Source organism: Rattus norvegicus, chromosome 1, assembly GCF_036323735.1.
Source record: "Rattus norvegicus strain BN/NHsdMcwi chromosome 1, GRCr8, whole genome shotgun sequence".
In the NCBI taxonomy this organism is placed as follows: Eukaryota; Metazoa; Chordata; class Mammalia; order Rodentia; family Muridae; genus Rattus; species Rattus norvegicus.
The window spans coordinates 254310471-254337896 of record NC_086019.1 but is presented as its reverse complement, the minus strand read 5'-3'; the positions used below and the strand labels follow the sequence as shown (position 1 = coordinate 254337896).

The window sequence follows — 27426 nt, the reverse complement described above, 5'->3', positions numbered from 1 at the left end:
GCTGACTTTGAACTTGATAAGTAGCTGAGGGTGACCTTGAACCTCTGACCTCCCTTCTTTATTTCCCAAGTGCAGGGATTAGAGACACATGCCGGCACCCGGTTTATACAGTTCTGGAGTTCAAACCCAAGGCTTCATGCATGCACCGGACCATCACAGACTGTTTGCCGGTTTTTTGTTTTTTGTTTTGTTGTTGTTGTTTGTTTGTTTGTTTGTTTGGACTGGGTCTGGCTAAAGCGTATGCTGCCTGGAACTCTCCAGCCTTCTGCCTCAGTTTCTCTAGTGCTAGTAGTACAGGTGTATATCACCACCACTCCTAGCTGCAGGAATGTGCACCAATCAGAGGGGTGCGAGTGGCTCTAAGCAGGAATTTATGCTGGTAGCCACACACCCAGATCCCTGTGGCAGACCTAAGCCTATACAAGGCAGTAAAGGACGCCTGTGTGCCTGGCCCTGCGAGGTTGGGGTTGTGCCTGGACAAGAGCCGCAGGTGCATCGTGCAAGGACACAGGCGGCTGGCGCGTGTGCAGGCCATGTGTGTGCACAGCTGCGTGTCCTGGCAGGCGGGACGCCCCGTGCGCCCCTGCGCCCGCTGAGCGCGTTGCTTTGTTCCTCCGCCGCGGGCGGCCGCGTGGTCTCCCGGCTCCGGGCTCGGGCGTCTCCGCCGGCCGGGATTGGCAGCGGGCGGCCGCAGCGCGGCTCCCTCCCGGCGGGCGGAGCCGGATCGGCTCCCGTTACCGGCGCGGGTGGGTGGGGGTGGGGCGGGGGGGGCGCCAGGCCATCCATCTTCTGTTATTACAGCGTAATGGGGCTGCTCGGGCGCCCGCCCATTTGTCATCGGCCTCGTTCGCTGATAACGGGCATTTGTCATCACTTTCCTCTGCCAATGTCATCAGCACCGCTGACGGAGGGAGGGGGGCACACGCACATGGGCCTGCTGGACACGCGTTCGTGCATATACACATTAACACATGAGACTTGGGGGGGGGCGATGAGCCCTGTGGGGGGCACACGTATCTCTCTGTATGTATGTGGACCAGAACTCCTTAGAGATGGCTTTGTAACAGCCTGTGTAGAAGGGCCTTGTCAGGCAGATGTTCCCAGCTGCAGATCTCCTTTCCCAGCCTTGGGGAGGGGGGCGGCAGCGCGCAGGTGGCTTCTGCCAGCTCCCTTTATGCACTTGTGTGACACCCCCACAGGCTCTACTGACCTGCAGGTGGCTGCCAGCAGTTCCCAAAATGTCACATTCAGGCCCGCTGGGATTCTCAGACCCAAGGACTTGAGGAGAGGTCATAGGACAGGACAGACCGGTAGTGGTTGCCAGGACAATGGGTCCCTTCCTCCATACCTCGCAGAAACAACCTGAGAGTCACCTTTCCTCTCCTGACTCCACTCAGGCTTTTAGCCTAGGCTGATCGGTAGCTAGAAAGACTCAGTCAAGACTGCCAAAAGAACTTCCCTCTTGGAAGTGGTACAAGGCTGACTGGTGAAAGGATGCTACTGGTAGCCAGGGGAGGAGCTCGGAGGGAAAGAGAAGCCGTTGTGTTCTGTGCCCTCTGGGTGGGTCAGGTGCCAGCCCATTCCCGGAATTGTAATGGCTATCTTCCTGATGCCGCTTTCTAGTTCCTCTGCCTCGGGGTGGTAGAGGGGACCCTTATTAGGCAGACACCTCCCTCATCTCACTGGTCTCTGGTTGCCTGGCACGTATTAGGTGTTCAGTAAGTAGCTATAGAATGGATACATGATAGAGACCAGGGCATATGGGGAGGTGGGGGTCCCCCAAGTCCCTCCCAGAAAGGCCACCAGGCCCTGATGGCCCAGATCTCATCTCTCCTCTCTCTGACTCCCATCCTTATTTCTTCTGCAGCCCCCCAAATTCCCTTTCTCCCTAGGCCTCTCCCTCCTGGGCAGAGGGGGAGGGGGAGGGTCCCTTGGCAGAGCGGGGCTGGCTTGTTCCTTGTAAATGAAGACCATAATTAACATTAAATTAAGGTAATACAAATGAAGGCAGAGTAGAGGCTGACAAGACGAGCGTTTGGGGAGGCAGTGGGGAGAAGTGATTCATATTTTTAATTTACTGTACGGATGGGCCGTGTGGCTGGGGAGCGGGCGGCTCGCGTGGAGGGGGTGTTGCCCCGCCATGTTTTGCCGGGCTCGGAGTGATCACACAATGACTATTAAACTCAACTGTCCATATAATGGGACAAATCCGACACGACGCCCACCAGAGCTCCAGAAGCCTGGTCAGCCAGCTTGTAAATCCTTCCACACCTCACCCGCCCGCCCACTGCCCACCTTGGCCTCACTGGCCTGCCCCACCTCAGGGGCCTTGGGAATAGGGTGACCCAGGGAACCCAGGTTCCTTGCCCCAGGATGGGTGCCGGAAGGAAGCATGTTGTGAATGGCTGATGTCATTCACTGGCTTGATCTTGACCCGAAAGCCAGGAAGGGCTGGGGCTCAGACGACAGTGCAGAAGGTACTGGTGCCAATTCCCCTAGCACAGTGGTTCTAGATCTTCCTAATGCTGTGACCCTTTAATAGAGTTCCTCATGTTGTGGTGAGGCCCCCACAGCCATACAATTATTTTTTTTTGCTTCTTCCTAACTGTAATTTTGCTACCGTTATGAACCATAATGTAAATATCTGATATGCAGGACCTCTGATTTATAGCCCCTATTGAAAGGTCCTGTGAGCCCAGAGGGGTCGCGACCCACAGGTTGAGAACCATGGTTATAGTGGGCTAAGTTGTCCTTGTCATCTACCACGTTGTTCTTATAAACACTACATGTGCTCTTGTGCCAACCTGCAGCACCCCTGACCCATGACCACAGGAGACCTGCTTGTGAGGACAGGGTGTCACCAGACTGATAAGCCCTATCTGAGCGATGGGGAGTGTTGTGGTCCCAGAATATAAGTGTCATGAGCCCAATCCTGTTCCTCAAGCCCCAGAGCCTGGGAGTGACCTGCAAGATCCAACGGGGGCACAAGGGCCAGCGGAGCCACACATTCCTCTTTGCACCTTGAGGTCTGACAGTGGAGCTCTCTGGCGCCTGGCGTGTGCATATGTGTGTTTGTGTGTGTGCGTGTGCATGTACGTGTGTGTGCACATGTGTACACATGTGTATTCCCGTCCTCTCTCTAGACAGAAGGTACCAACCAGTCCCAGGAGAAGGGAGGGGTTCCTTCCTGCTTACTCACTCTGTAAGCGGAGCCCCAGCCGCCACAGCTCTGCTCATCCTGTCGTCCCTGGGATGAGAGACGCAAGTGTAATTTAGGTTTTGATATTATGAAAGTCTCGCTGCTCTAAAACAGCGGGGCACTCGGTGCCTCATTAATAAAGGATAAACTCGGCTCTATTTACAAGGCACTTTTTGGGGTTATTTACTCTCCAATATACATATGTAATGTTGTGCATACTTACCGCTAGGTAGCTCTTCCCTCAAGCCGGCCTCCTCTTCACCCTGAGAGGGGCCCTGCTGAGAGCAGAGGGGTTCTGGGGGCCCCAACCCTGGCAAGAGAGAGGCAGGAGAGGAAAGGTAGAAGAATCTAGAACTTAAACTGGACTTGGAACTGGAATTGGGTGGTAGAGGTGCAGTCATCTCTCCAAGGCCAGCTCTCTTGCCTTCCGCCTAGGCCCCATCTTTGGTATCAGGCCAGGGAGCCCTGCTTTCTCCCCATGGTCTGTCCTACCTCCAGCCTGACCACCTGCACAGGCAGGGCAGAGCTGTGGACTGGTTTCTGACAGAGGCTAGCCAGTCCTCTGGAGCTTCTGCATTGTGCCCTGGGCCTCCCCATTCCTCACAGTGAGGGCAGAGTCATTCCTGCAGTCCATCTACCAGCTCCTGGTGCCCGTTAGCCTGGCTGTGTTGGGAGAGATTTCTCACAGAGCCTTAACCTACCCACATCTTTCTCTGCCAGGGACACAACCCTGGGTGCTTAATTTGTTGTTGTTGTTGTTGTTGTTATATTTTTTAACTATGTAACCCAGGCTGGCTCAAACTCAGAGATCCACCTGCCTCTGTCTCCTAAGTGCTGGGACTAGAGGCATGTGCTACCATTCCAGGCCTCTGGGTGATTTTTTTTTTTTTTTTTTAATGGTTGGCCTGGACTGTAGTGGTTGGGTGCCCTTCTTAGCCCCATTTTAGAAGCAAAAAACTGAGGTCAGGGAACTCCCCCAGTGTCACGCGCTCAGTAAATACCAAGCTATGAGTTTAACCCAGAGTTGAGTTTGTGACCCTACAAGCGTCCTGGACTTTTGGGGGACTTGTGTTTGCCCCCCAAACACAGTGGGGCCTCCAAACAAGTAAGGAGTACAGTTCCCTCTCACTTGATTACTGGATTGCTCACTGACCACATCTACCACCCTTAGCCTTGAGCCTGGGGAATCTGACTGGGTGGGCCGTGTTGTGTGTGTGTGTGAGTGTGTGTGTGTGTGTGTGTGTGTGTGTGTGTGTGTGAGAGAGAGAGAGAGAGAGAGAGAGAGAGAGAGAGAGAGAGAGAGAGAGAGTAGGGGCAGCGGAAGACCCTGCCTTAGGCAGAAGGCTGTGAATCACAGGGGAGCTTTGTTCCAGCCAACAAGCCAGGAATCTTGAGGCTACTATGCTGTGTCTGGGGGAGGGTGGTATAGCACCTTGTTGGGGTGGAGACATCAGTCTGGAGAAGGCACCGCCTGGCCAGTTGGTCCAAGGAGACATCTGGTGGCCAGTAGGAGATCTGCAGCCTTTTATAGGAACCCTGGGTGGAGGTATTAGGTCTCCCTAGCCTTTTGGGAACTCATAGGGATCCAGGAGAACATCAGACCTTGAGCCTATTCCGGGGCTGGAACTTAGAGGACAATCAGCCCTCTGGTCCCCTTCTCGTCCTCTAAGTAGGAGAGTGGACCTAGGCAGGGATGATGGTTACAGGAGGCCCTGCTCCATCGTCGTTGGTGGACAATGAACCATCACTACCCTAATTAAGGATGTAATTACAGCAAATGCATTCTGGGAGGATAATGCATGAGTGGCAGAGAAAGCACCCAGAGGCTGCTCCCATAACTTCTTCCTTGGAGCTGGGGAGCCAAGCTGACTACAGAAATCCTGGGACACCCAGATAGACTGAGGCTCGAACTGGGGGTACAGCCAAGGACCAAGGTCTGGATTGGAGTATCAAGGTTGGTCAGTAGATCTTAGGCCAGGGTCCCAGGGACAAGGGCCCTTATTGTCATCAGAAGAGGGAAGTAAGATCATTACCGAAGCCCAATTGTGAGGCCCTGCTGATACCAGAGGCCACAGGAAGCCCCAGGGTTGTCTAGAATTTCTGGGCATATATTCTAGGGGTATCTGGGCTCTGGCCAAGGCCCAAGGAGTTGTATGCAGGGGCCAGGCTAGGAGACTGACTGCTCGCTGGGAAGCACAGCAAGGCTCTGCTGGGCCATGTTGGACTTTGCTCTGGCCCAGACTCCTGAGACCACAACAGGGTGTGTGGTATGGTTTGGGAGTCTCCTGAAGGCTGACTTTTCATAAGCTGAGGTCGGGACTGGCCTCCTGAGCAGAGGAGAGATGGGGTCCTCAGAGCAGCCTGGCTTCTGCTGCTTCCTCCTTTCCACACAGCACACACTTGCTACCCCCCACTCCTCCTTTCTGCCTAGGATATTGATTGTCCCATGGAGGTGTACTGAGACCCTGTTTCTTTTGAGGGTTCTAAGGGGTCCCATGCACACTCAGAGATTAGGAACCTTGAGCACAGGATCAGGTCACCTGAGACAGGCTGGAGCTGTGTTCATACTGATGAAGAGTTGGTGGCCTCAGTCTTATATGCTGTGGTGGCCCCTGGCCAGTTCTTTAGGGTGTGGGGACTGGCCCCAAGGGAGAGAGGATGGGTGGGGAGCCAGGAACTGGCAGGCAGGCAGAGGGGAGGGAGGGGAGGCACTGACAGCAGGACAAATGCTTGTAATTTTATAACCAATCTCAGCGTGTCCATGGGGGGCCGTTTGTGCCTCCACTCAGGACCAATCAGCCTGACAGAGCTATGAGTCTGCCTGAGTAAGTGTGAGCAGCTCCCCCCAGCGCCACTTACTGCAATCTCATTACCACCCAGCTTAAGGCTGGCCAGAGCTGAGGACCCAGTGCGGTAGGGGAGCCATCCCAAACCAGGGCAGGGGCCACAAGGATGGGGCCTGTCCAAGGTCCCAAGGGTAAGACCATGGACATCATGGAGATCCAGGGGCTCAAGGGAAGGACACAGCAGCTCAGGTGATGCTTAGCAAGCACTGTGGAGCGCTGAACTAAATTTAGGATGCCGTCAGGGCACAGACCCTGCCCTCAAGGGGCTTGTAGTCTGCTGTAGGTAGTAGGCAGATTGCAGATGGATGGGCTGGGGGAAGGTGATGGAGGAAGACGATCTGAAGGCAAGGAGGAAACTGAAGGACAAGGAGGACAGGACAGGACAGCAGAGAGCAAAGGACCAGAGCCAACCAGCACTGGGCCAGGGGCTCGAAGAGGGAGGGAAGCTAGTAACCACCTCCAGAGTGCAGATAGAAGAGAGCTCAGAGGAGAGATGCCACCCATGAATGACCAGGACAGTGGGGGAGGGTGACTAACCAGTGGTGGATATTATAAGATGGCCTTGCTGGATATCTGGCTCTGGGGATGGCTGTGTGCCCATTAGTCTCTCTAATTGTCAAAAATCTAATTTAGTGTCTGAAGCCTGGGCCGGCCTCGGGTTAAATGGAGGGAGGTGGGCCCAGTCATAAATCTGCCCTCTCGGCCCAGGCTGGTGCTAATTCTGCAGTTAAGTGAATGGGTGAGGGGAGCTCTGGAGAGGGGTGTCCTTGATGGCCCCTCGTGCCAGCCCCCATGTGCTAGGTCACAGCCAAGTCCTCCTCTCTGGTGGGAAGCCTGAATGAAGCCTAGTTGGGGCCACGCAGGGGGCTATGCCTCAGGTGCACAGTGACCTCAGCTCATGCACATGACTCCCTCCGTGCTACAGCGCTTTCCTGACATGTGCAAAGCCCAGAGTTCTATTCCCGGCACTTGAAATAAGAACCACATGGAGTTCCTGCAGTCAGCAGCCCTTCCTCCTGAAGTCACTCAGGGCCATGGGGGCCGTACTCTTGCAAAGCTATTGGGGGGGGTGTGTTTTTTTCTTGATAGAAAAGTCATGCCTTATGCAACATGGGCCTCTTGGTGAGGGACTTTACTTTGTTGTCATCTACTGGGGGCAGCCTCAGCCATGGGGACCACGTGACATTCGCTAGAGGCACAGAGAGTAAAGGGACACCTTCATTTGGGCTGCTTGGCTTCTTTCCTTGGAGGTGCTTGGGGACCTGGATGGCTCCTCAAGGCCTCCTGTGGCCTGAGGTTGTGGTGAGAGCTCTGGACCTGGGCTTGGTAATGACCTCACTCCCCTCAGAGCTACTAATTGAAAGCAAGGGGCGTGGTAGGCGCAGCGGGAAAGGCTGGGGGACTGACAGGGTTCTGAGAGGCTCTGCTTCCACGGGGAGGAAAACAATTTCTCCTGGCTTCAGCTCCATCTCACCAGGCACCCACTCGGCCTCTCCTGCTGCTAACGAAGTGCCTTTAATTAGCAGCCTAATAAAATGCTCTTAATTGGCAAGAGCCAATCAGGAAGAAGCGACGTCTCTTCTTAGTCATTGCTGATGGCTGCCCAGTCTTAGGTTTAAAGAGGGACCACTGCCTAGCCTTAAGAAGGGACACCAAAGGGCTGTTGCTTGGAGCAGGCCCTGTAGCTCCACCTGGGGACAGGGTCTGACACTGGGCTTGAGGTCTAGGCTCCCGGCCTTAGTCTCTGTCCTGGACTCAGGAGCCAGAGTGCTCAGGCCTTCACCTAGTAGCTGCTGGTAGCAAGAGAGGGATGTTTGCTGACACCCTGACCCTACGACTCTCTGGGATGCTGCCTGTTAAGGGAGAAGACATGGTTGTGAGCATCTTTACCTAAACAAGGGCAGGTGACCTTACACTACCATTCTCTAAGCTCCAGGGGAAGCTGGTGACATTGACCACAGACCAAGTCTACCTTAGGAGCCACAGTAACTATCTAGGTAAGACAAGCCAGCCACAGCCAAGGGAAAGGATAGATATATGTCATCCCTAAGTGGTTTATGAGTGAACAGTGATAGAGAGGAGTGGCCTCCACCCGACACAGCTGAGGACGGCTCAAACTCAAGGTGTGTGTATGGTGTGCCACGGCGAAGAGCAACTTACACTTTAGACCTCATTTTGGGCCAGCGTGACACAGCACAAAATGACTTATATGCCAGGACTCTGTTTCTCTGTGTCAGTCCTGATCTTAGGGTTTTTTCCTTCCATCTTTTTTTTTTTTTTTTTTTTTTTTGGTTCTTTTTTTCGGAGCTGGGGACTGAACCCAGGGCCTTGCGCTTCCTAGGTAAGCGCTCTACCACTGAGCTAAATCCCCAGCCCCCCCTTCCATCTTTTTAAGGTAGGATCTTGTCACAAATCTCTTGCTTCAACCTCCCAAGTACAGCATGCACAACTGGCTGGACTTGTTTGTTTTTTTGAGACAGGGCCCGGAACTGTCAGCCAGATTGGCCTTGAACTCAAGAGATCCACTTGCCTCTGACTCCCCGGTGCTGGTACTAATGGTCTGAGCCACTATAAATGGCTCTTGATCTGGTTTTCTCATGAAAGGAATAAGTTTACTGTGTACTTCTTTGATCTGTATGCTGGAAAGCTCAACCATCCTTAGGATGTTGGGTCAAAGAGAAAAGACACTTAGAAAATGCGCTTTAAGTTTGTATTTATAATTTACTTTTCCCCCAAACATTTAAAAAAAAAACCAAAACACACTATTACCATCATCCTAACTTGTGAAGATATTGGTACATGGACTGCACATCACCATATCACAATCACAAAATAGAGCGCTCAGCACTGGAGAAAACAAAAGCAAACAAGCAAAGCCCCTTGGCTCACACTTGTCCCCAGGCCTGCCCCATGTCACACTTGTCCCCAGGCCTGCCCCATGTCACACTTGTCCCCAGACCCACCCCCATGTCACACTTGTCCCCAGACCCACCCCCATGTCACACTTGTCCCCAGGCCTGCCCCATGTCACACTTGTCCCCAGGCCTGCCCCATGTCACACTTGTCCCCAGGGCTGCCCCATGTCACACTTGTCCCCAGGCCTGCCCCATGTCACACTTGTCCCCAGGCCTGCCCCATGTCACACTTGTCCCCAGGCCTGCCCCATGTCACACTTGTCCCCATGTCACACTTGTCCCCAGGTCTGTCCCAAGGCTGGCACTCACTCAACGCCTCAGTCAGTTTGCTGGGCTTAAGGACCACTGCTTTGGGAAGGATCAGTTTCCTCGATACCAGAGGTCTAACCTAGTGGGTCTTTCCTTAAATGTCCAAGGGAAAGGCTTAGGAAGGGAGGTAACACGTATTGTCCCCACCCCCTACTTAGAAGTTAAGTCAGATAATTGAGTTTGTTGAGAAAGTGAGTATCTGGGAAGTCAACTGTCTCCAGGAAATTCAGACCACACGTACTGGGCCCTTTTTTTTTTTTTTTTTTTTTTATCTGTTTTGAGGCAGGGCTGCCAGCACTGGGTCCTGGGTAGCCCATCCCACCTGCAAGCAGGCGGCCATGGTGCTGCTGCTTTGGTTTCTCTCCGTGGCTTTAGGATCCTGACATCACCCATGAATTACAGCTTCAAGACAGAACAAAGCTCACCTTTATTCCTGGGATAGCTCTCTCCCATACAGACTGTGCTCAGTGTGGGTAGGCAGGCTGTATGTTGCTAGAGGCCATGTGTGTGAGTCTAGGACTGACCCTATTAGAAGTCTCTGGTGCAGTCAAAACTGCTGAGTGTAACCAAATGGGAGTAGAGATTAGTGTGGACCAAAGATCCACTGTACACTGGTCATCACCACAGAGTGCAGTCACAAGGTACCTGCGTGCTTCATCTCCACTTGAAAGGACCTGGATGCTTCAGAACATGTTTGCAAGCCTAGCCTACTGGCCTGCACTACTCTGAGTGGACCTGCTTCAGACTCAGGTCCGGAAGGTATCACTATTTAGTTCAAAAGGAAGACGCTAAGGTAATGAACACCACCATGGCCTAATCATTTTCAGTATTCTGCACTCTAGACAACTGCTAAACAAGCAGATCAACTCCAGCCACTCAGACCAGGAGCCGGCAATGAAAGGCCAGTGTGGCACAGAGGCCTTCTCTGCAGCTTCGCATTGTTACAAAACATGTTTTTCCTTACAGAATGATTTAGGGGCCTCAATGTCCTTTTCAGTTCCAAACAAGCTACCGAGAGCCAGACTTTATTACTTGTCAACAGAGTTCCAAACAGTTTCTGTCTCAAAAGTTAGGACAAATCAGAAAGAATTTAGCCAAGGGACAAGTGTAAAAGGCTTTCCATCCATAATTCACACCCACTTTCTAACTGCACTTCAAAGGAAAGGACGATCCTAGCAGCAGCGGCAGCAACAGCAGCAGCGCGCGCGCACACACACACACACACAGGCACGCACACACACACACAGGCACGCACGCATGCACCCACGCACAGTCAACCACTCTCACAACCACACAAGCAGCAAGGCATGAGTTGGCCTTGTCCAGACACTGTCAGCGTGACCGAGAGGCCACACTCTCCAGCAGGCACCCGTGCACGTACTCATCTGCCTAAGGATTTCAGCCTGTCAGTAGGAAAGGTCTTTCAGCCTTTACATTGGAAAGAAGACTTTAGTAAAAAACAAGACTGACCCCAGGGACACTCATCTCAGAGCCACAGACACCTGCAGCTTCTTGCCTCCTATTCCTTTAAGTGTGTTGAGATGTTCTTTGTTTCTCTTTTCTTTTTAAAAAGGTCAAACTTTACATTTATTCTAGCCCAGTTGGGGATCAGTGATAATCAATTCCCACTGAAATCATGCAGAGACGGTAAGTGAGGTTCACCTTCTCTGGAAATGAACTTCTCCTTACCTGATTGTTTCTTCTACAATGAACTGGCAAATGACCCCCAGAGCTGAGAAATGTGAGTGATTCAGGTTTCTCAGACCACTTAACTTTGTTCCCATTTCCATCAGCAGTTGGGAGGATGATCTGGAGAAAAAGCTTAACCAAGCTATGGGCTTGAATGTGCAGGGTCCACCCCCGAGCCCGACACAATGGGCGGCCACACTTCCCAGCTGGCTTCGGAGCAGCACACTTTTAGCTGAACCTGGGAAGAAGAGCACAGTCCTGGCACCACTGAGTCTGCAATAGTGCCCACATCTCCCCTAATCCTGGGCATCGAACCCAGGGCCTCCGCAGGCTAGGCACATCCTCCTGCTCCTACTCCTTAAAGCAGCATGTAACTGGAGGGCTAGTAGCGTTATGGCCATTAGACCATTTCTTGAAGCAGCTTAGGTCTCTCCATGTCTGACCTGTTTTTCAGCAAAGTCCTTCACCATTAATAGTCAACGTAACAGACAAGGAACACAGTGTGGCTAACCCGACCACTCTCCACAACATGTGGCTGTCTGGGAAAGGAGAAACGCCTGTGAAGAAATATTTCTTGATTGCAGCTAACACAGGGAAGGCAATCCGTGCACATGTGATCTGACTCAGCAGTAATGAATGGCGTTCACTAGGGGACACAAAGGGCAAGGGGTAACTTGCAAACCAGAGAATAAAGATGCCTTCTTCTCCCTCTCCTGCTCAAGGAAAGGCGGTCTATCTGTACGCCAGTTGCGACGCACCTCCCCACCCCCATACACACTTCCTGCTCAGGTAAAGGTGGTCTATCTATGACAGCTTGGGACGACGGGCCCCCATTCTATTTTAAGCAGCTTGTTCAGTTGGTTTTCAACTTAAATGCATGGTTAGGAACAGCAATGACAGCCCGACTTCTTGGCTTCCAAGTGAAGCTGAGGCTGCACTGTGGCCTGAGTCACCCCTTGGAAGGACCAGGTAAGCTGTGGGGAAACTAAGTTGGTTCTCAGTTCAAGTACTCCCAGGTTTGGCCATGAGCGTCTCATCTGGAACCTACGGGCAGAGGCTCAGTGCAGCTTTGCACATGGCCAGCTTAGCTCTGCCCTTGTGGAAGTGCAGTCGCTTGTGTCTTCAGTGACTGCCAGTTTCTGGCTGGGGAGAGTGGACAGCAAATAAGGCTGGGAGAAGGAAAGGAAGGAAGAGAAGGCAGCTTTTGCTTATCAATAAACCCTGTGTGCCAAGCTTCACCCTGATCCCCTCTGGCAGCCTTGCCTTTCTGCAAGCACTTGGCTTGGGAGAGGCAGAAGGAAGGACGGACGGACCTGCAGTGCGAGGCAGTGACGCTCAGTGGCCTAACCCGAGAATCAGCTTCTCTCCCGACCATCTCTTTAAGACACTGTGCTCATGGTGGGCAGCCACGGGCACCTGGGTGCTTTCCGGCTCGGTTGAGGGGACAAATGTGAGCCATAGTACAGAGTGTGGCGGTGCCTGGTGCTGGCTGACCCAGGCCTTTCTGCAGGCCTAGCCTCGCCAGTGATTTAAGATGAAGCGCAATGCTTTTTATTCCACATCTAATTGTTAATGAGAGGAATGCAATCAGCAGCTCCTTTCCACTCTCCACGGAACCAAGGAGACTGCTGAGTTTGGAGCAAACACAAGCACTGATGGCGCTCAGGACATTCGTGTCCCTCCCCAGGCACAGGGAAGGAGAGAAAGCTGCAACGGTGACCAGAGCCAAGGTCACAAATTCACTGCTGCCCCAGGTTGCTCTTCCGAGTGTCTCACTGTCTGGGTGACCCACCTCATGCTAGCTGAGGGGCTCTCTTCACACACCTTCTCAGGCTCAGATAGAGTAGGGAGGACGGGAGAGGGACAGACACCCGGACAATGGAGGGAGGCAGCAGGTGCAGATCTTCCAGTGTGTATGTTCCTCTCTCTCCCCTCCAAGATGTGTAGGCAGCTGTCTCCTCCCACGCAGTGGCCTGGAATGCTCTGGCCAGATGCTGGACACTCCTGCAGTTAACAGGAGGAGGTCAGGCAGTCTCTGCCTGGAAGCTGCAGCCCCGTCCCCTAGACGTGGGCCAGATGGGGAAACTAGTTCTTCTGCTTAATGGCAAAGCAAGAGAGATTCTGGCAAAACACTAAATATATTTATAAGTCATCTTTGTCTGGAACCCAATGGGAGAGAAACAGGTGCAGAGGAAGGGGGAAGGAGAGGGGAGGGAGGCTTGAAAGTTCCAATCATTCACACAAGATAAAGACATCTTCTGATAGCAGCACTGAAGCAGCCGGTGTGCCGAGCAGACCGTCCTGGTCGGCTGCTGACCGGCTGTGTCCCAACAGGAGTCTCAAAGGCCTGCTCCTCGCTGGTCCGTCCAGGAATCCGGGTGGGAGTTTGATTGTTGTTGTTCATCCTGGTCTTGGCAGGCATGTTAAATACTGCAACGTTAACGAGTCCTGTGAGAACACACAGCCAACAGTCAGTACCCCTTTTCCTTGTACTTTTTACTGACTTTAAGAAAAAAAGAATGTTCATGAGGCTGTCAATGAGAAAGGCTTGGAGTTCTGTATAGAGGGACCCTGCTGTCCTAAGATGAGTGACCAGTGGCCGGGGCAATGCCATGCTTGTCCCTGATCTGTGGAACAGCAGAGTAGGCAGGGGCAGCTCTGGAGGCTGCACCTACAAGAAGTGAGTCCTGGAGGGCAGCTGGCTGGGCTCAGCCTGAGGATCACTGACATGGGGTCACTGACAGTGCTTCTGGTCCCTTCAAGGGGGTACATGGCCTCTGGGAATATAGCCTGGAGAGAAAAGCTTTGGGTCACCTATGGAGACGTGAGAGCTATTGTCACGGAGACACAGAAGACAGCCTAAGAAGAGAGCCTAGATGAGTCAAAAAAGACCAAGCCAGGCTCTCAGGGCATGAAAGGAGGAAACAGATATAAACAAAGGTAGGAAGGATGGTAACGGTGAGGGTTAGGGGTGCATTTCTGTGGCTAAATAGGTGTTTAGCATGAGCCAGGCCAAGCAGTCAATACCCAAGGGGCCTTCACCCCAACAGCAAAATGCTCTTACACTGGAAAAAAACCAAACACTGGCAAAGAGAGCAGACACGGTACATGGTGACTACAAAAGCGTGAGCCATGGTTACCTTTACAAAGGGCTTCTGGTGAGTGATGTCCTAAGAACTTCACAACACTATCTTCATGCAGCCCGGTGAGTAGACCTGTGCTCATTTCCCTCCCTCAGCAGGGCCTGACAGCCTGTGAGTCCACAAGTCACAGGCACACGGCCAGTGTGACTGAGCTGAGGAGTGGTGAGCAACTGCGTCCTCTATGACAGCAGAGAAACTGAGGGCCCCTGAGGCAGATCACTCCCCAAGGAAGACTGACAGGTGCAGGAGTGACATGAAAGGCGCACCCGGGGTAACCACGGAGGCAAGTGTGGGAAATAGGAAGTGACGAGGAGGCAATGCTCCCTAGAGGCTGTGCTAAGTTCCTAAAGCCAATAACCCAACATGTCTGAACCGGTGACGGCAGTGGATGTAAACACACTCATACATGGGTGTGCTCGGTCTGGGCCTCCCTGCCTTTGAGAGGCGCTAGAGATGTGGCAAGGACCAAGTTCACGATAACTGCTGGGGCTGACCAAACAAGCTAGGTGTTCTTCTGTAGACGAGCAGAGAGTAGAGACAAGAAAGCCACTTTCTGTTCCCAGTGAGACCAACAAGGCAGAGCTGTGTGACGTCCGTGGCATAACACAGCTAGAGCTGTCTCCAGTCACGCTAGAAGAGTTAGATGGAGAGGGTCTTCCCTGTAGGTCTTGATCTAGGAGCTATAAATGACAGGCTAGGGCTCACTAGTTTTCAAACTGGCCCAGATGTCCTCTTACTTTCATAAAAATTGTACTGAAGGAACGATTACAATTAGTACTGCTATATAAGAAGAATCTTCTAGAACTGCAGCTGGCTACTTGGTGAAAGTGGTGCTCACTGGGCTGTCAGCTCTGCTTTCCTGTGTACAGGGTTGGGGGAAAGTCGGAGAATGAGACCCCTCCGAGAGTGACAGCACCCACAGCCAACACAGTGCTGCCTGTACGCTTCTTCTCATACCTGGGCAATTATGAGGCCAGTGTCGCGTTATTTATCTGGAGATGTAGGTGTATGTCCGAGAAGGGGAGCGGGGCGGTTCAGCATGAGTGGCTGGATCATTTAGGAAGTCCCAGATGAGAATTGTGTCATCATGTGAACTACTGACAATCTGGAATTCATCAAACTGGAGTCGGAAAACTCTTCCAGAATGCTCCTAAAGAGGCAGAAACAAAGAGAGTAAGACTTTGAACTTAAAATCAAAGCCCCTTTGTTTGCAGGAGCCTATGGGAGGCTCAGATGTGCTCTTTCACTGTTTTACACACAGACACGAAGCAGTCACCCTTGTTAGAATGGAAAACTCAACTATTGGGCAACAGCTGATCTCAGGAACACAGGAAGCAATGCTTAGCCCAGGCAAAAAGGCAGTGAAGATGCTGGTTTGTCACAGTCTACTGGGCTTGAGGAGAGAGCTCGTTAGCACCTCCCTGGTACCTACTGGGCTGGAAGAGAGAGCTCCTTGGAACCTCCCTGTTTTATCTCCATGCAAATTCCTTTGCTTGACCATCAGAAGTCAAGGGGTGAGTAGCAGGAAGAAGTGGCATGCTGGCAGATGTATGCCAACCAACCTTCTAGGGTCTGGAGAGATGGCTCAGTAGCTAAGAGCACTAGCTGGAGGCCCAGGTTCGATTCCCAGCACCTACGTGGTAGCTTACAACCATCTGTAACTACAGTTCCAGAGGGTTTTGACATCCTCTGGCCTCCGAGGACACTGTACTGTACAGATATACATGCAGGCAAAACATCCATAGACATAAAATAAAAACAAATCTTAGGGAAAAAAACTTCCTTAATTTGAAGAACCGTTTATAGATTTTCATGACGCACAAAGTCCTACCATGGCCAATCTGAAGCCATCCACATATGATTGACAATTTGCAAAATTCTTTTTTGTTGTTGTTGGGTCTTTTGCTTTTCTCGAGACAGAGTTTCTCTGTATAACAACCTTGGCTGTTCTGGAACTTGCTTTGTAGAACAGACTGGTCTTTAACACAGAGGTACTCCTGCGTCTGTCTCCTGAGTACCGTGATCAAAGACATGCACCACTATGCCTGCCAACTTGCAAAATTTTAATAGTTGGCTTTCATGAGGTCAGGGCCTACTTTAGCACATGAGGGGAGCAAACACTGCCCAAATCAGGTGTTTTGGAAAGGACTTTCAACCACTGCTGCTAGTCAGTCTCTCAGTCTCTCCTGCACTCCAATGCCATCACTGATTACTACCTACCCTTGAGTTCATAGAAACACACACATGTAGTATATATGAGTGTGTACGTATGTTTGTGCCTAGCTTACTTTTTAAAGATTTAAAGATTTATTTTATATATAATTACATTATATATAAACATATATTTATATATTTATATATATGTATATATGTGTATATATATGTATATGTGTATATATATGTGTGTATATATATGTATATATATATGACTACACTGTAGCTTTCATCAGATCCCATTACAGATGGTTGTAAGCCACCATGTGGTTGCTGGGAATCGAACTCAGGACCTCTGGAAGAGCAGTCAGTGCTCTAAACTGCTGAGCCATCTCTCCAGCCCCATGCCTAGCTTATTTTACTCAAACATTAGAACAATGGTTTTTTTTTCCTTTTTTGTTACTACAAGTAAAAAGTTATTTTATCCCTTTAAAAGGTTAGTGGCTAATATCCCACTGTATGGCTATACTACAGTTAGTCTACCCTCCTGTTGATGGACATATGGACTTTTCACTTTTCTTTTTTATTATAAACAAAGCTGCTTTCACTCGGGAGGCTGAGGCAGGAGGATCTCTGTGAGTTTGAGGCCAGTCTGGTTTACAGAGTGAGCTCCAGGACAGCCGGGACTCAGGGAAACCCTCTTTCAAAACCGCCAAAGAACAAAAATAAATAAATGAATGGAGACAGAGCTGCTGTGATGGTGCACAGTCATGATGACAGCCCTAGGAAACCGAGGCAGGAGGATCACCAGTTTGAGGCCAGCCTGAACTACATTTCGAGATTCAGTCTCTAACTCTAAACACTTCAAACATTTATTATTGTATGCGTTTGCTTACGTGTTTCTCTGTGTGCCATGTGTCTGTCCAGTGCTCACAGTTCCCTGGTTGCCCTCTGCCCCCACAATTAAAGCTACTTGTGAGCTACTGTAAGAATGGCTATTGCTCAAGACTGCTGAACCACTGTTCCAGCCTCCATGGTTCTGTTGGAAATATGCACTCACTTCTCGAGCAGCAGAACTGTGTGGCCACAGAAGAGGGGTGTCCTTGGTAGATGCTTGCAAGAAGCTTCCAAAGCGGTGCCACTTGACAAGAGTTCAGAAGCTTTCCCATCAGTGATACGACAATCTTTCAAACCCTAGCTTAATCTCCACAGTGATATTAAGTGTTTAAGTTTGTTTTCTTTATGAAGTTGAGCAAGTTCTCCTGGCTTGCTTAGAGTTTTACCATGGGTAGGCACTGGATTTTGACAAATGACTTTTTTAAAAAATTATTTTATGTGTATGGGTGTTTTGTTTGTATTATGTGTTGCCTGGAAATAGTTACAGACAGTTGTGAGCTGTCACGTGGGTGCTGGGAATTAAACCCAGATCCTTTGCTGATCTGGTGCTACTGTAATCATGGAGCCTGCCTGTTGAGATGGGTGCCATGAACTGAACACTGGGCACACAGCCCAGTGCCTACTATGTAAAAGGTCTGCACTGTAAGCTGCAGCACCACAGCACACCAACCTTCAAGTGCTCAATCAGCCTTCTACACTGTACCTATCACCCCCACTGCAGTTGAAGTCAACCTCAGGTACACAGTAAGCTCGAGTCTATGCTCTGCTCGAGCAGGGGCAACAACAGGGTGGGAAGATGGCTAGTGGATTAAAACATTTGCCTTGCAGCTCTAGTGACTTGACATCAATCTCTAGAACCCACATAAAGGTAGAGGGAAACGATGAACTCTACAAAGTTGGCCTCTGATCTCCAAGGCATGCACGCCTTCCCCAGTGACATTACATTTAAAAAGACACCACTACCTTAAGATACAAAATTTGGTAAGATACTTGGGGGGTGTGCAGGAGGCACAGGGATTCTACCCCCAACCCTGAAGAAAAAAAAGTCAAATACAATTTTTTTTTGTTTGTTTTTTTTTGGGACCAGATTTCTCTGTGTAGCCTTGACTATCTAGGAACTCAACTCTGTAGACCAGGCTGGCCTCAAACTCAAGAGATCTGCCTGCCTCTGCCTCCCAAGGACCCTGAGTTACCACCCAGCAAGTTGTGTTTTCTTTTTCTTTTTTTTCTTTTTTTCGGAGCTGGGGACCAAACCCAGGGTCTTGTGCTTGCTAGGCAGGCGCTCTACCACTGAGCTAAATCCCCAACCAACCCTGTGTTTTCTTATTACTATTTTGCTGGCTATCTATCTATGTTTCTTTCTTTTTTCTTTCTTCCTTCCTTCCTTTCTTTCTTTCTTTCTTTCTTTCTTTCTTTCTTTCTTTCTTTCGTTTTGAGACAGGGTCTCATAAATTGCACACTGGTGGTGAGCTTAGAGCAATCCTCCTGCTGCCTCAGCTCCTTGACTGCTGGGATTACAAGTGTAAGCCATTAACCCTGGCTTACTTTCACTCTCATCAAGTAGTTTACTTGTTTTAACTCACTGAACCTTGACCCGAGCCTATGCTGACGGTCAGTAAGCTTCAACAATCTTCCTGTCTGTCTTGGAAAGTGCTGGGGTTACAGGTGTGTGTATGTACGCGTCTCTTCTTTTCCCTTCCCTTTGACGGTGGGGCCGTGTTTATTTATAGTGAGGGGCACTTCTGGCACCCAAGCATGCAGACAGCCAAGATACTTACGAGGAAGGTGGGATGCAGCCTCTTTAAGGGCAGAATGGACCTCAGTGGTCTGCAGGGAACCTGGGGAGTGTGATCCTTTAGCAGGGAACTACCATTCCTAACTCTGAGGATGTTGGGCAGGGTGTTTTCTGTTGAGGACGGTCCTTCTTGAAAGGGGTAGTTCTGGGTCTATTGAAGAGGGGGTCCTCTGGTCATGTAGCAGGGGTGAGTCTTAACTTGATTAGCTGCAACGGATCAGGCAATTAGTGCCCTCTACTCTTGAAGAGTCTTGGAAAATAATTATTGGAGGGCTATAAACAAATGATTTGGTTACGGAAGAAAACAACTTTTCTGGAAAGGTTGAGAGAGAAGCGGAAACAGAAGTAGGAGAAATGGAGGGGGCTAGTGAGGAAAGACTTGTCAGGGTGACAGTGACTGGTCCCACTGCCAGGATGCTGCACCGCAGTGAGCCGGCAGAAGGCAGGGAGATGCAGAACAGAGAAGGGAACAGGGGAAACAGAGGACTAGTGTACAGAACCTGTCTGGCCCCGTGAAGGGAAGATGGTCCTTTTAGCCAGCTTCTCCACGACGTCTAAGACATTTAAAAGATGTACTGGGAATAAATGGATCCGTTGTAGGGTGAGGGTCATTGGGAGAGCTTGTGTGGGAACATTTTGTTTGAGTATTGGGCATACAGGCCCCTAAAAGTCAAAGCAAAGCAAAGCAAAACGATTCCTTATTCATTTTAGTTGTTTTGCCTTGAGAACCGTTTCTCACTGTAGTCTGTCCTGCCCTAGGTCATCTTTTTATGTTTTTGCGCATGCGCGCAATGCTCTTGCACCATATCGAGTATGTGGAGACGGAAGGCAACCTGTAGAATTAACTCAGTTTCTTTTTCTACCATGTGATGGAAGCTATCTCATGGGTCCTAACATGTCTCTTTCTTTAAAAAACAAAACAAAAGCAAAACCCATGCTATTAATTTTTCTCTAGGCTCTACTGTCACCATAGCTCATAAATTTTTTATATATATATATATATATATATATATATATATATATATATTTCTTTTTTTTCGGAGCTGGGGACCGAACCCAGGGCCTTGTGCTTCCTAGGCAAGCGCTCTACCGCTGAGCTAAATCCCCAACCCCATATTTTTATTTTCATATTCAAAATCCCTTTCAATTTCTCTTGAGATTTCTCCTCGCCCTGTGTATTATTTGAAAGCGCTAGATGGCTCATGGCTACACCTACTACCCTTCCTCTGGTCACTCAGTGCTTTACTTCCACTGTGGTGTGCATAAGAACACATGCTGCGTGTTTCTAGCTCTTTTTTTTTTTTTTTTTTTTCATTCTTTTTTTTTTTTTTTTTTTTTTTTTTATTATATATAAGTACACTGTAGCTGTCTTCAGATACACCAGAAGAGGGCATCGGATCTCTTTACAGATGGTTGTGAGCCACCATGTGGTTGCTGGGAATTGAACTCATGACCTCTGAAAGAGCAGTCGGGTGCTCTTAACCGCTGAGCCATCTCTCCAGCCCCGTGTTTCTAGCTCTTAACGTTCTCTTACGTTTGCTCATCTGTGTGACACAAGCACGCATGTGTCATGGCATGGGTAGAGGTCAGTCCTCCTTTCACTGTGGGGTTCTTAGGGATCAAACTCAGGTTGCCAGGCTTGTCAATAAGCCTCGCTTGCTACCTGCTGAGCCATCTTGCTGGATATACCTAGTATTTTGAATTTGTTAAGCTGAGCTTAAGGACCAATGCATTCTATCTTGGTGAACGCTCCACGGGAGCTTGGAAGAATCATTGTGTATGCAGAGGATAACCACATTAGCTGAGACCCTGCTGCTGAGCTTAACTATTCTCCTTGAGTCTACTGCCTGCTGCTGCCATGACTGGGTGCTGATCTTTTCAGCTCTGACAGTGGCTCACTGATTTCCTTATAGATCTAGCACCTCCTCATCTGGTATGTCCTGGTGCTATCATTAGGCACTGACACACTAGGGACTGTCTTTTGCTCATCACGATGCACCACACCTTTTTATCCGGATAATATTCCTTGTTGGCAGTTTGCTCTGTATGAAATTAATGCAGCTACTCTAAACTAGTAATGGCATGGGATATAATTTTTAAGAGTCTCATAATGAAGTTTCATACACAGGGTAGCTTAAATGGAGATTTCCCACTGTCTAGAGGCTGAAGAGTTGGCAGAATTGTTTTGATTCTCAGGCCCCTTCCCCAGCTTATGTCATAGATGACGTCTTCTCTACCTTACAAGCATTGCCATCTATGTTTACCTGCCTGATCTTGTCCTTTAGGGAAACCAGTCACATGGAACTAATGCCTATTCTCTATGCATTCAACTGATCCTAATCACCCTTATAAAGGCTCAGTCTTCAAACACAACCATATTCTAAAGTATTGGAGGCATCAGGTTCAACACAGGAATTTCAGAAACACAGATTTCAGCCTTCTTCCTGGGTGGTAGTGGTGTTGGTGAACCAGCCTAGGTCTGTGTGCATGCTAGTACACTCTTCCAATCCCGGTCCTTGGGTTTCTGAGGCAGGGTCCTGCTATGCAGCCCCGGCTGGCCTTTAAACTCATGGTCCTCCTGTCTTAGAGTCCCAACTGCTACAATTACAGGCATATACCACCTTATCAACTTTAACTTCTTATTTATAAATGTCTTTACATCTACAATTGGTTTGTGCATCCATTTATTTCTGCATGTGTTTCTGTTTGTATGTGGATTATGTGTAAGTTGTCTGTGGAGGCCAGAAGCATCATCAAATGCCCTGAAGGAGTTACAGGTAGTTTTGAGGTACCTGATGTGATGTTAGAAACTGAAAAACTGAGTGCAGGACCTCTGGAAGAACAGCAAGTGCTCTTAACTGCTGAGCCATCTCTCCAGCCCCACCCCCACCTCACCCCCCTTGAGACCAGGTCTCATGTAGCCAAGGCTGGCTTTGAACTCCATGTGTAAATGATGGCAATGCCTTTGACACTCTCATCTTCTTGCCTCCACCTCTGAATGACAGGACTTAAGTCTTGAATATATGGTGCTATAGACTGAGTCTAGTGCTTTTGCACATGAAGCAATCACTCGACCACCTGAGCTGTATCTCCAGCCCCTCAAGTTGTTCTCATAGAGCGCATACAGCTAGTCTGGTCTTGTCTTTGACCCACTAATAATTTCTCTTAATCTGAAGTAGAGAAGCTCACACTGAGATATAACCAAATTGTTGAAAATCCCTGACAAGAACAAAACCTTAAAGCAGCCAAAGGAAAACAAGCCACTGTGCAGAGGAAGAGGGACAATGTCTCTTGCTTATCTAAGCAGAACCACACAGGAGAAAATGGAGGACAGCACTGATGCAATGAAAGACACTGTCGGCTTCTTTACCAGCCACGACACCCTGCAGAAGGCAGACGAGTGCTGGGAAGCCCTTGTCCCCAGCGTGCCTGCACAGGGGAAGTGAGGAAAGCTCTTCCAGAGGACACCGGCATTCCAGGATGAGAACTGTCTGCACAAAGGAACAAGTAAAAGTGACAGCCCCACGGGCTCACAGACTCGAAGCTTTGGTCACCAGGGAATGGAACTATTTACTAGGATTAGGAGGTGTGGCCTTAGTGGAAGAAGTGTGTCACTGGGGGGTGAGCTTTGAGGTTTCAAAAGCCCAAGTCAGACACAGTCTCAACCTCTTTGCCTTCCAATCAGGAAGCACAGCTCTCAACCTGTCCAGCACCAGGCCTGCCATACCTGCCACCATGAAGACGGACTACGCCTGACACGGTAGGCAGGCTGGGGTTAAATTCTTCTGTTTAAGAGTTGCTGTGGTCACGGTGTCTCTCTCTCCACAGCATAAATCTGCCTAAGACACAGGTGACGGATCCATGAAAGACAGTGTGCTGTGCACTATGGAACATACATGGTAACTTCACATAGTAACTACTTTGGCAAACAGGCCATTTCTAGAAATACTGAATGCAGGCTCTGCATATTTCACTCCTCCCTAGGGCTCAGGCCCTGACTGCTGGGTCAGAATCTAGAGCATTGGGCTTTGATGCCCATTCTCACCTTTTCCCAGAATTGTGCAAAATAACAACAAAACCAAACCAAATCCCTCCAAGTAAAGTCTCTGACACTTTATTTGTCGTAGGCAAACATGGATAACCCTACGGCTCACCAGCTGGTGAATGGGTAAAACGTGGTCCATATGAACCCGGGCAAACCCTAACGATTTCTGCCTAAGTGTAGACACAGGTGGGGTTGAGGGAGCAGTCAGTCGGCTGACAGCCTGCCTCTCACACAGGAAGTTCTACCATACAGGACGGAATACGCTAGGTGTGGTGGTGTCCTGTAATTCAAGCACTCCAGAAGTAGAGGCAGGAAGATGAGAAGTTTAAGATCACCATTAGATACATGACTGAGTGTACATGACAGGAGACTTGACAGGAAGTTTGAGAAGAAAAAAGAAGATAGGTATAAAAAAGTACATACTATATGATTTGTTTTCATAAAACTCTAGAAAATATCAACTAACCAAGATTATATAAAACAGGCAGGCCAGGATTTTATCAGAGACTGGGGACAAGGTGGGCTACAGAAAAACATGAAGGGATTGCTATGTACATGGAGACACTCTATGGTTTTACTGGCATATACACATCAAAGTTTTAAATTTTATTATTATTGTTGTTATATCTTTTGAGACAGGGTCCTACTCTATAGTCTGAGGTGCTTGGAATTCAATGTCAACCAGGCTGACCTTGAACTCAGATCACCTTCTTCCGCCTCCCCATGGCTAGGTAGGGTGCCCAGGCAAGCACCAGCTCACCTGGCTCTGAACTGTAAGGTGAAAACCTTCTGCTGCTGCTGCTATTCCTTTCGTTTAGGGTACAGGTCTTGTACATAGTTCAAGCTGGTCTTAAACTCAAGATGCTCTTCCCTTAGGCCTCTGAGTTCTGAAGTTATAGAAAAGCTTGTTTCTTTTTGAAGATAGGCCCTCTCTATAGCCTAGGCTAGCCCAGAGCCTCAGTGTTCTCACCTCACTTTTCATGTCTGGGATTCCAGACACATGACAAAGCACATGTGCTGGTCAAAGACTGCATTTAATTGTAACTGTCTGGAGTGTATAGCAATTCTCCTGCCTCAGCCTTTGAATGCTGAGATTACATACGTGTGCGCCACCATATCCACCTTAAGAGTGTACTTTAAATCCAAGAAAGACAAAAAGTATCCCTTTTCATCAGAACTAAAACTTCCTCCATGTTGAATCAGAATTGAGAACACTGGATTTTTAATGTTTTATCTGAATTGTTCAAAAAGACCTGTTTACTCTAGACCCACACACATCTAACTGAAGAATCATTTGTTAATCTGAGCCTTTGGCTTATAACATGGCAAAGAATTCTATGCTTTCAAGCCTGTGGTGGATGCAGCCTATAATCCCAGCACCAGGGAAATGGAGGTAGAGGACTGCAATTTCAACACAGCCAGGGCTGCACAATGAGGCCCTGTTACAAACAGAGAATTGGAGGGTGACATTTCTCCTTCTGACTCACTTTCCCCCGCAAGTATCTGATGTTCAAACACAGCGTAGAAGGGAGAACAAAGAGGACTGAAGGTGCTCGAGGCACTGCCTACTGAACGGGATGTGGGACTGAGAGTTGACCAGGGGTTCCAGCAGAGTCCAGGGTACATTTTGCAAGTACAGGTGTTCAGGTCCTTAGATCCTGGACAGGTTCCAATCTGGGTAATTATATTCTCTCCCTCAGTGCATCCCGCTGCTTATGGTGGATACAGAATTCTTATTCACTTCCTGTGCTATGTGTGGGCTGTGTGCTGTGCAGCTGTTAGCAGCTGCCACAGGCCTCTCCATAGCCAGTCTCTAAGCACTTCTGGAGGAAGGGTGCTAACTACATAAGCATAGTTTACTGTCATGTATTGGTTGCCTTCCCATTTAGTAGGTTTTGTGAGAGTCTAACTATAAAATCCAGATCTATATTCTACAGCACATTAACATTTAATTTCTTCCCCTACCTGCTTGTCAGCCCCCTTTAACAATAAAGCTCTTACCACAAGCGTCCGTAGACAAAGAGTCCCTGCAGGAGCACGCGGGTCCAGAGCAGCCATAAGATCCCACACTTTAATTTTTCTAAAGATCAAAAAGGGGACAAAAATCTTAGTTGAAAGCAAACTTAAGGGAACACAAGAAAGAAAAGCAAAAAAGCAAAAAGCCAGGCAGTGAATACAGCGTGGCTGGAGTTCACAGGAGTCAGGTGATTTCTCTGTCTGGAGACAGGCTTCTCACACTCATTCTTACAATATCCACTTCATATATGCCTGGCCCGGTACTGTGGATTTGTCTGTTTCTTTGCTTTATAGGGCAAACCAGACAAATACATAATCAAATAGCAAAAATAATAATCAATACAAATACAATAAAATGACTGGGAAGAATATTTAGAAAACAGTAAGCAAAAGGTGGTGAATAGCAATTAAGCAACAGTGTACATCAACTTTCAGAGCTAAGGAAGGGTCATCTAGAATCGTAAACTGGGAAGAATGCAGACACAGACTTGGGGAAGGCAGGTGCTAGCTACTGAACCCAGGGCCTTGCACATGCTCTGCCACTGAGCTCTTAGATGTGTTTCAGAATATTGTTAGCAAACTCACCCATCATAGGCCCCACTCACTATCCTTTTGTTATCAAATCGAATACAGCGTACCAATTCCTCATGGCCTTCCAACACTCGCAGACATGCACCGCACTCTATGTCCCACAGCCTACAAGAGGAAATTGAGTCTAGTGAATTTTCATGGATTCTTTCTCTCTTTCCTTTTATTCCATTTTTTTTGGGTTTTCGAGGTAGGGTTTTACTCTATAGTCCTGAACTCACTCTGCAGACCAGGCAGCCTCAGACTCAGAGAGCCACTGCCTCTGCCGAGTGCTGTGATTAGAAGTGAGCACCACCACCACTGGCTCATGGATTCTTTTCTAAGCTTTGAATATTACAATGTATTTCATATATCCTTAAAAATTCACAAAGGGAGCCAGAAAAATGGCTCAGCAGTTAAGAGCTCTGACTCCCAGTATCCACGTGGTGGTTTATAATCTTCCATAACTCCAGTTCTAGAGACTCCCAACTCACTCTCCTGACCTCCTTGGACCCTAGGCACACATGTGGGCACATACATACACATGGGCAAACAGTTATTCACATAAAATAAAAATATATCTTAAAATTTCACAAAGATCACTCACACAAAGATATACTGTTTTCAATATAACTTATTTCCTATCTGCCATACAAGGTGGGCAGAAAAATGTGTGATTTAAGTTCAAAAGCAGTTGTTTTCTTTTTTTTTTTTTTTTTTCTTTTCTTTTTTTCGGAGCTGGGGACCGAACCCAGGGCCTTGTGCTTGCTAGGCAAGCGCTCTACCACTGAGCTAAATCCCTAATCCCAAAAGCAGTTGTTTTCAAAACACCATTCTTTATACAGTGCTAAAACACTATACTTTATAAAACACTAAAACCACATCCTTTTTGTTGTTTGTATTTTGAGACAAGGTTTCTCCATGTATCCCTGGCTGACCTAGACCAGTCACACAGCACCTTCATCTCGGCAGGAGGATGCAGTTGTCCCCACTGTGCAGAACAGTCCTCACTGACAGAAAGGTAGGGACAGGCCACAGCTCTGCAGCTGTTGCTCAGTCCCAGAGATCTAGAGGAACGGCGGGTCTGATGTGCAGCAGGACCACCTTTCTTCTACCTTCCCTCAGGTGTTTAGGGAAAGGAGAGGGCGCATGAAAACTTCCAAATCCTAACCATCTCTCTGCCATTCATCTTTGTGAGGGTAAAGTACAAGGAAAGTATACAGAGCTGTAACCTTCCTGTTTAAAGCCAGCCTAACTACTGTACTGAAAACAAAATGACGTGATTTCTAGCAGAGAAACAAACGTTTCTCCTTCGTTTTCTTTCTGTTTTCAATAACAGTGGCGTTTTTTTTTTTTTTTTTTTTTTGAACTGCAGGAAACAGATCACCTAAAGGCTTTTCTGTGCTGCCTCTCTGGCAGGGCAGACTTTTGACCTGTACTAGCTACAGAAAGGAGACGTACCCGATTACAAAGGTAGGACAGGTAAAGACCATGAGCTCTGTGCACAAAGGGTAAGGAGAAGGGTGGTGGGGATGCATTCTGGGAAGGCCGGCTGCTCACCTGATGGTGTTGTCAGAGGAGCCGCTCACCACCAGCCTGTCTCTGTACTGCAAACAGGCGATACCACGCTTGTGCCCATTTAGGGTCCTTACAAATTCACAGGTACTTGTGTTCCACACCTGAGACACAAAAGTGACAGCTGAGCAGTGGATCGGTACTTCTACCAGTAAAAGGTAAGCAGGAAACAGAAGAGACTCAACAGAGGAAACAGCAATGGAAAACAAGAGCCAGGTTTAATTCATAGCACCGGAGAGCTAATGGGAAGCTGGCTGCTGTCACATGAGACTGTGC

General features: G+C 48.9%; 1 protein-coding gene across 22 annotated transcripts in view; it reads right to left on the bottom strand.

Annotated features, from left to right (window-relative positions):
• Nucleotides 1–13077: 13077 nt before the first annotated feature.
• The window catches only part of Btrc (beta-transducin repeat containing E3 ubiquitin protein ligase), a 165735-nt gene continuing 151386 nt past the window's right edge, over nucleotides 13078–27426 (bottom strand). For all 22 annotated transcript variants that reach the window (XM_006231530.5, XM_006231538.5, XM_006231536.5 and 19 more), the window contains 5 exon segments: nucleotides 27136–27254; nucleotides 25594–25704; nucleotides 24994–25072; nucleotides 15059–15251; nucleotides 13078–13406 (listed from right to left, as the gene is read on the bottom strand). In XM_006231530.5, coding sequence (XP_006231592.1) covers nucleotides 15090–15251; nucleotides 24994–25072; nucleotides 25594–25704; nucleotides 27136–27254 — 471 coding nt within the window. In that variant the 3' untranslated portion in view covers nucleotides 13078–13406; nucleotides 15059–15089.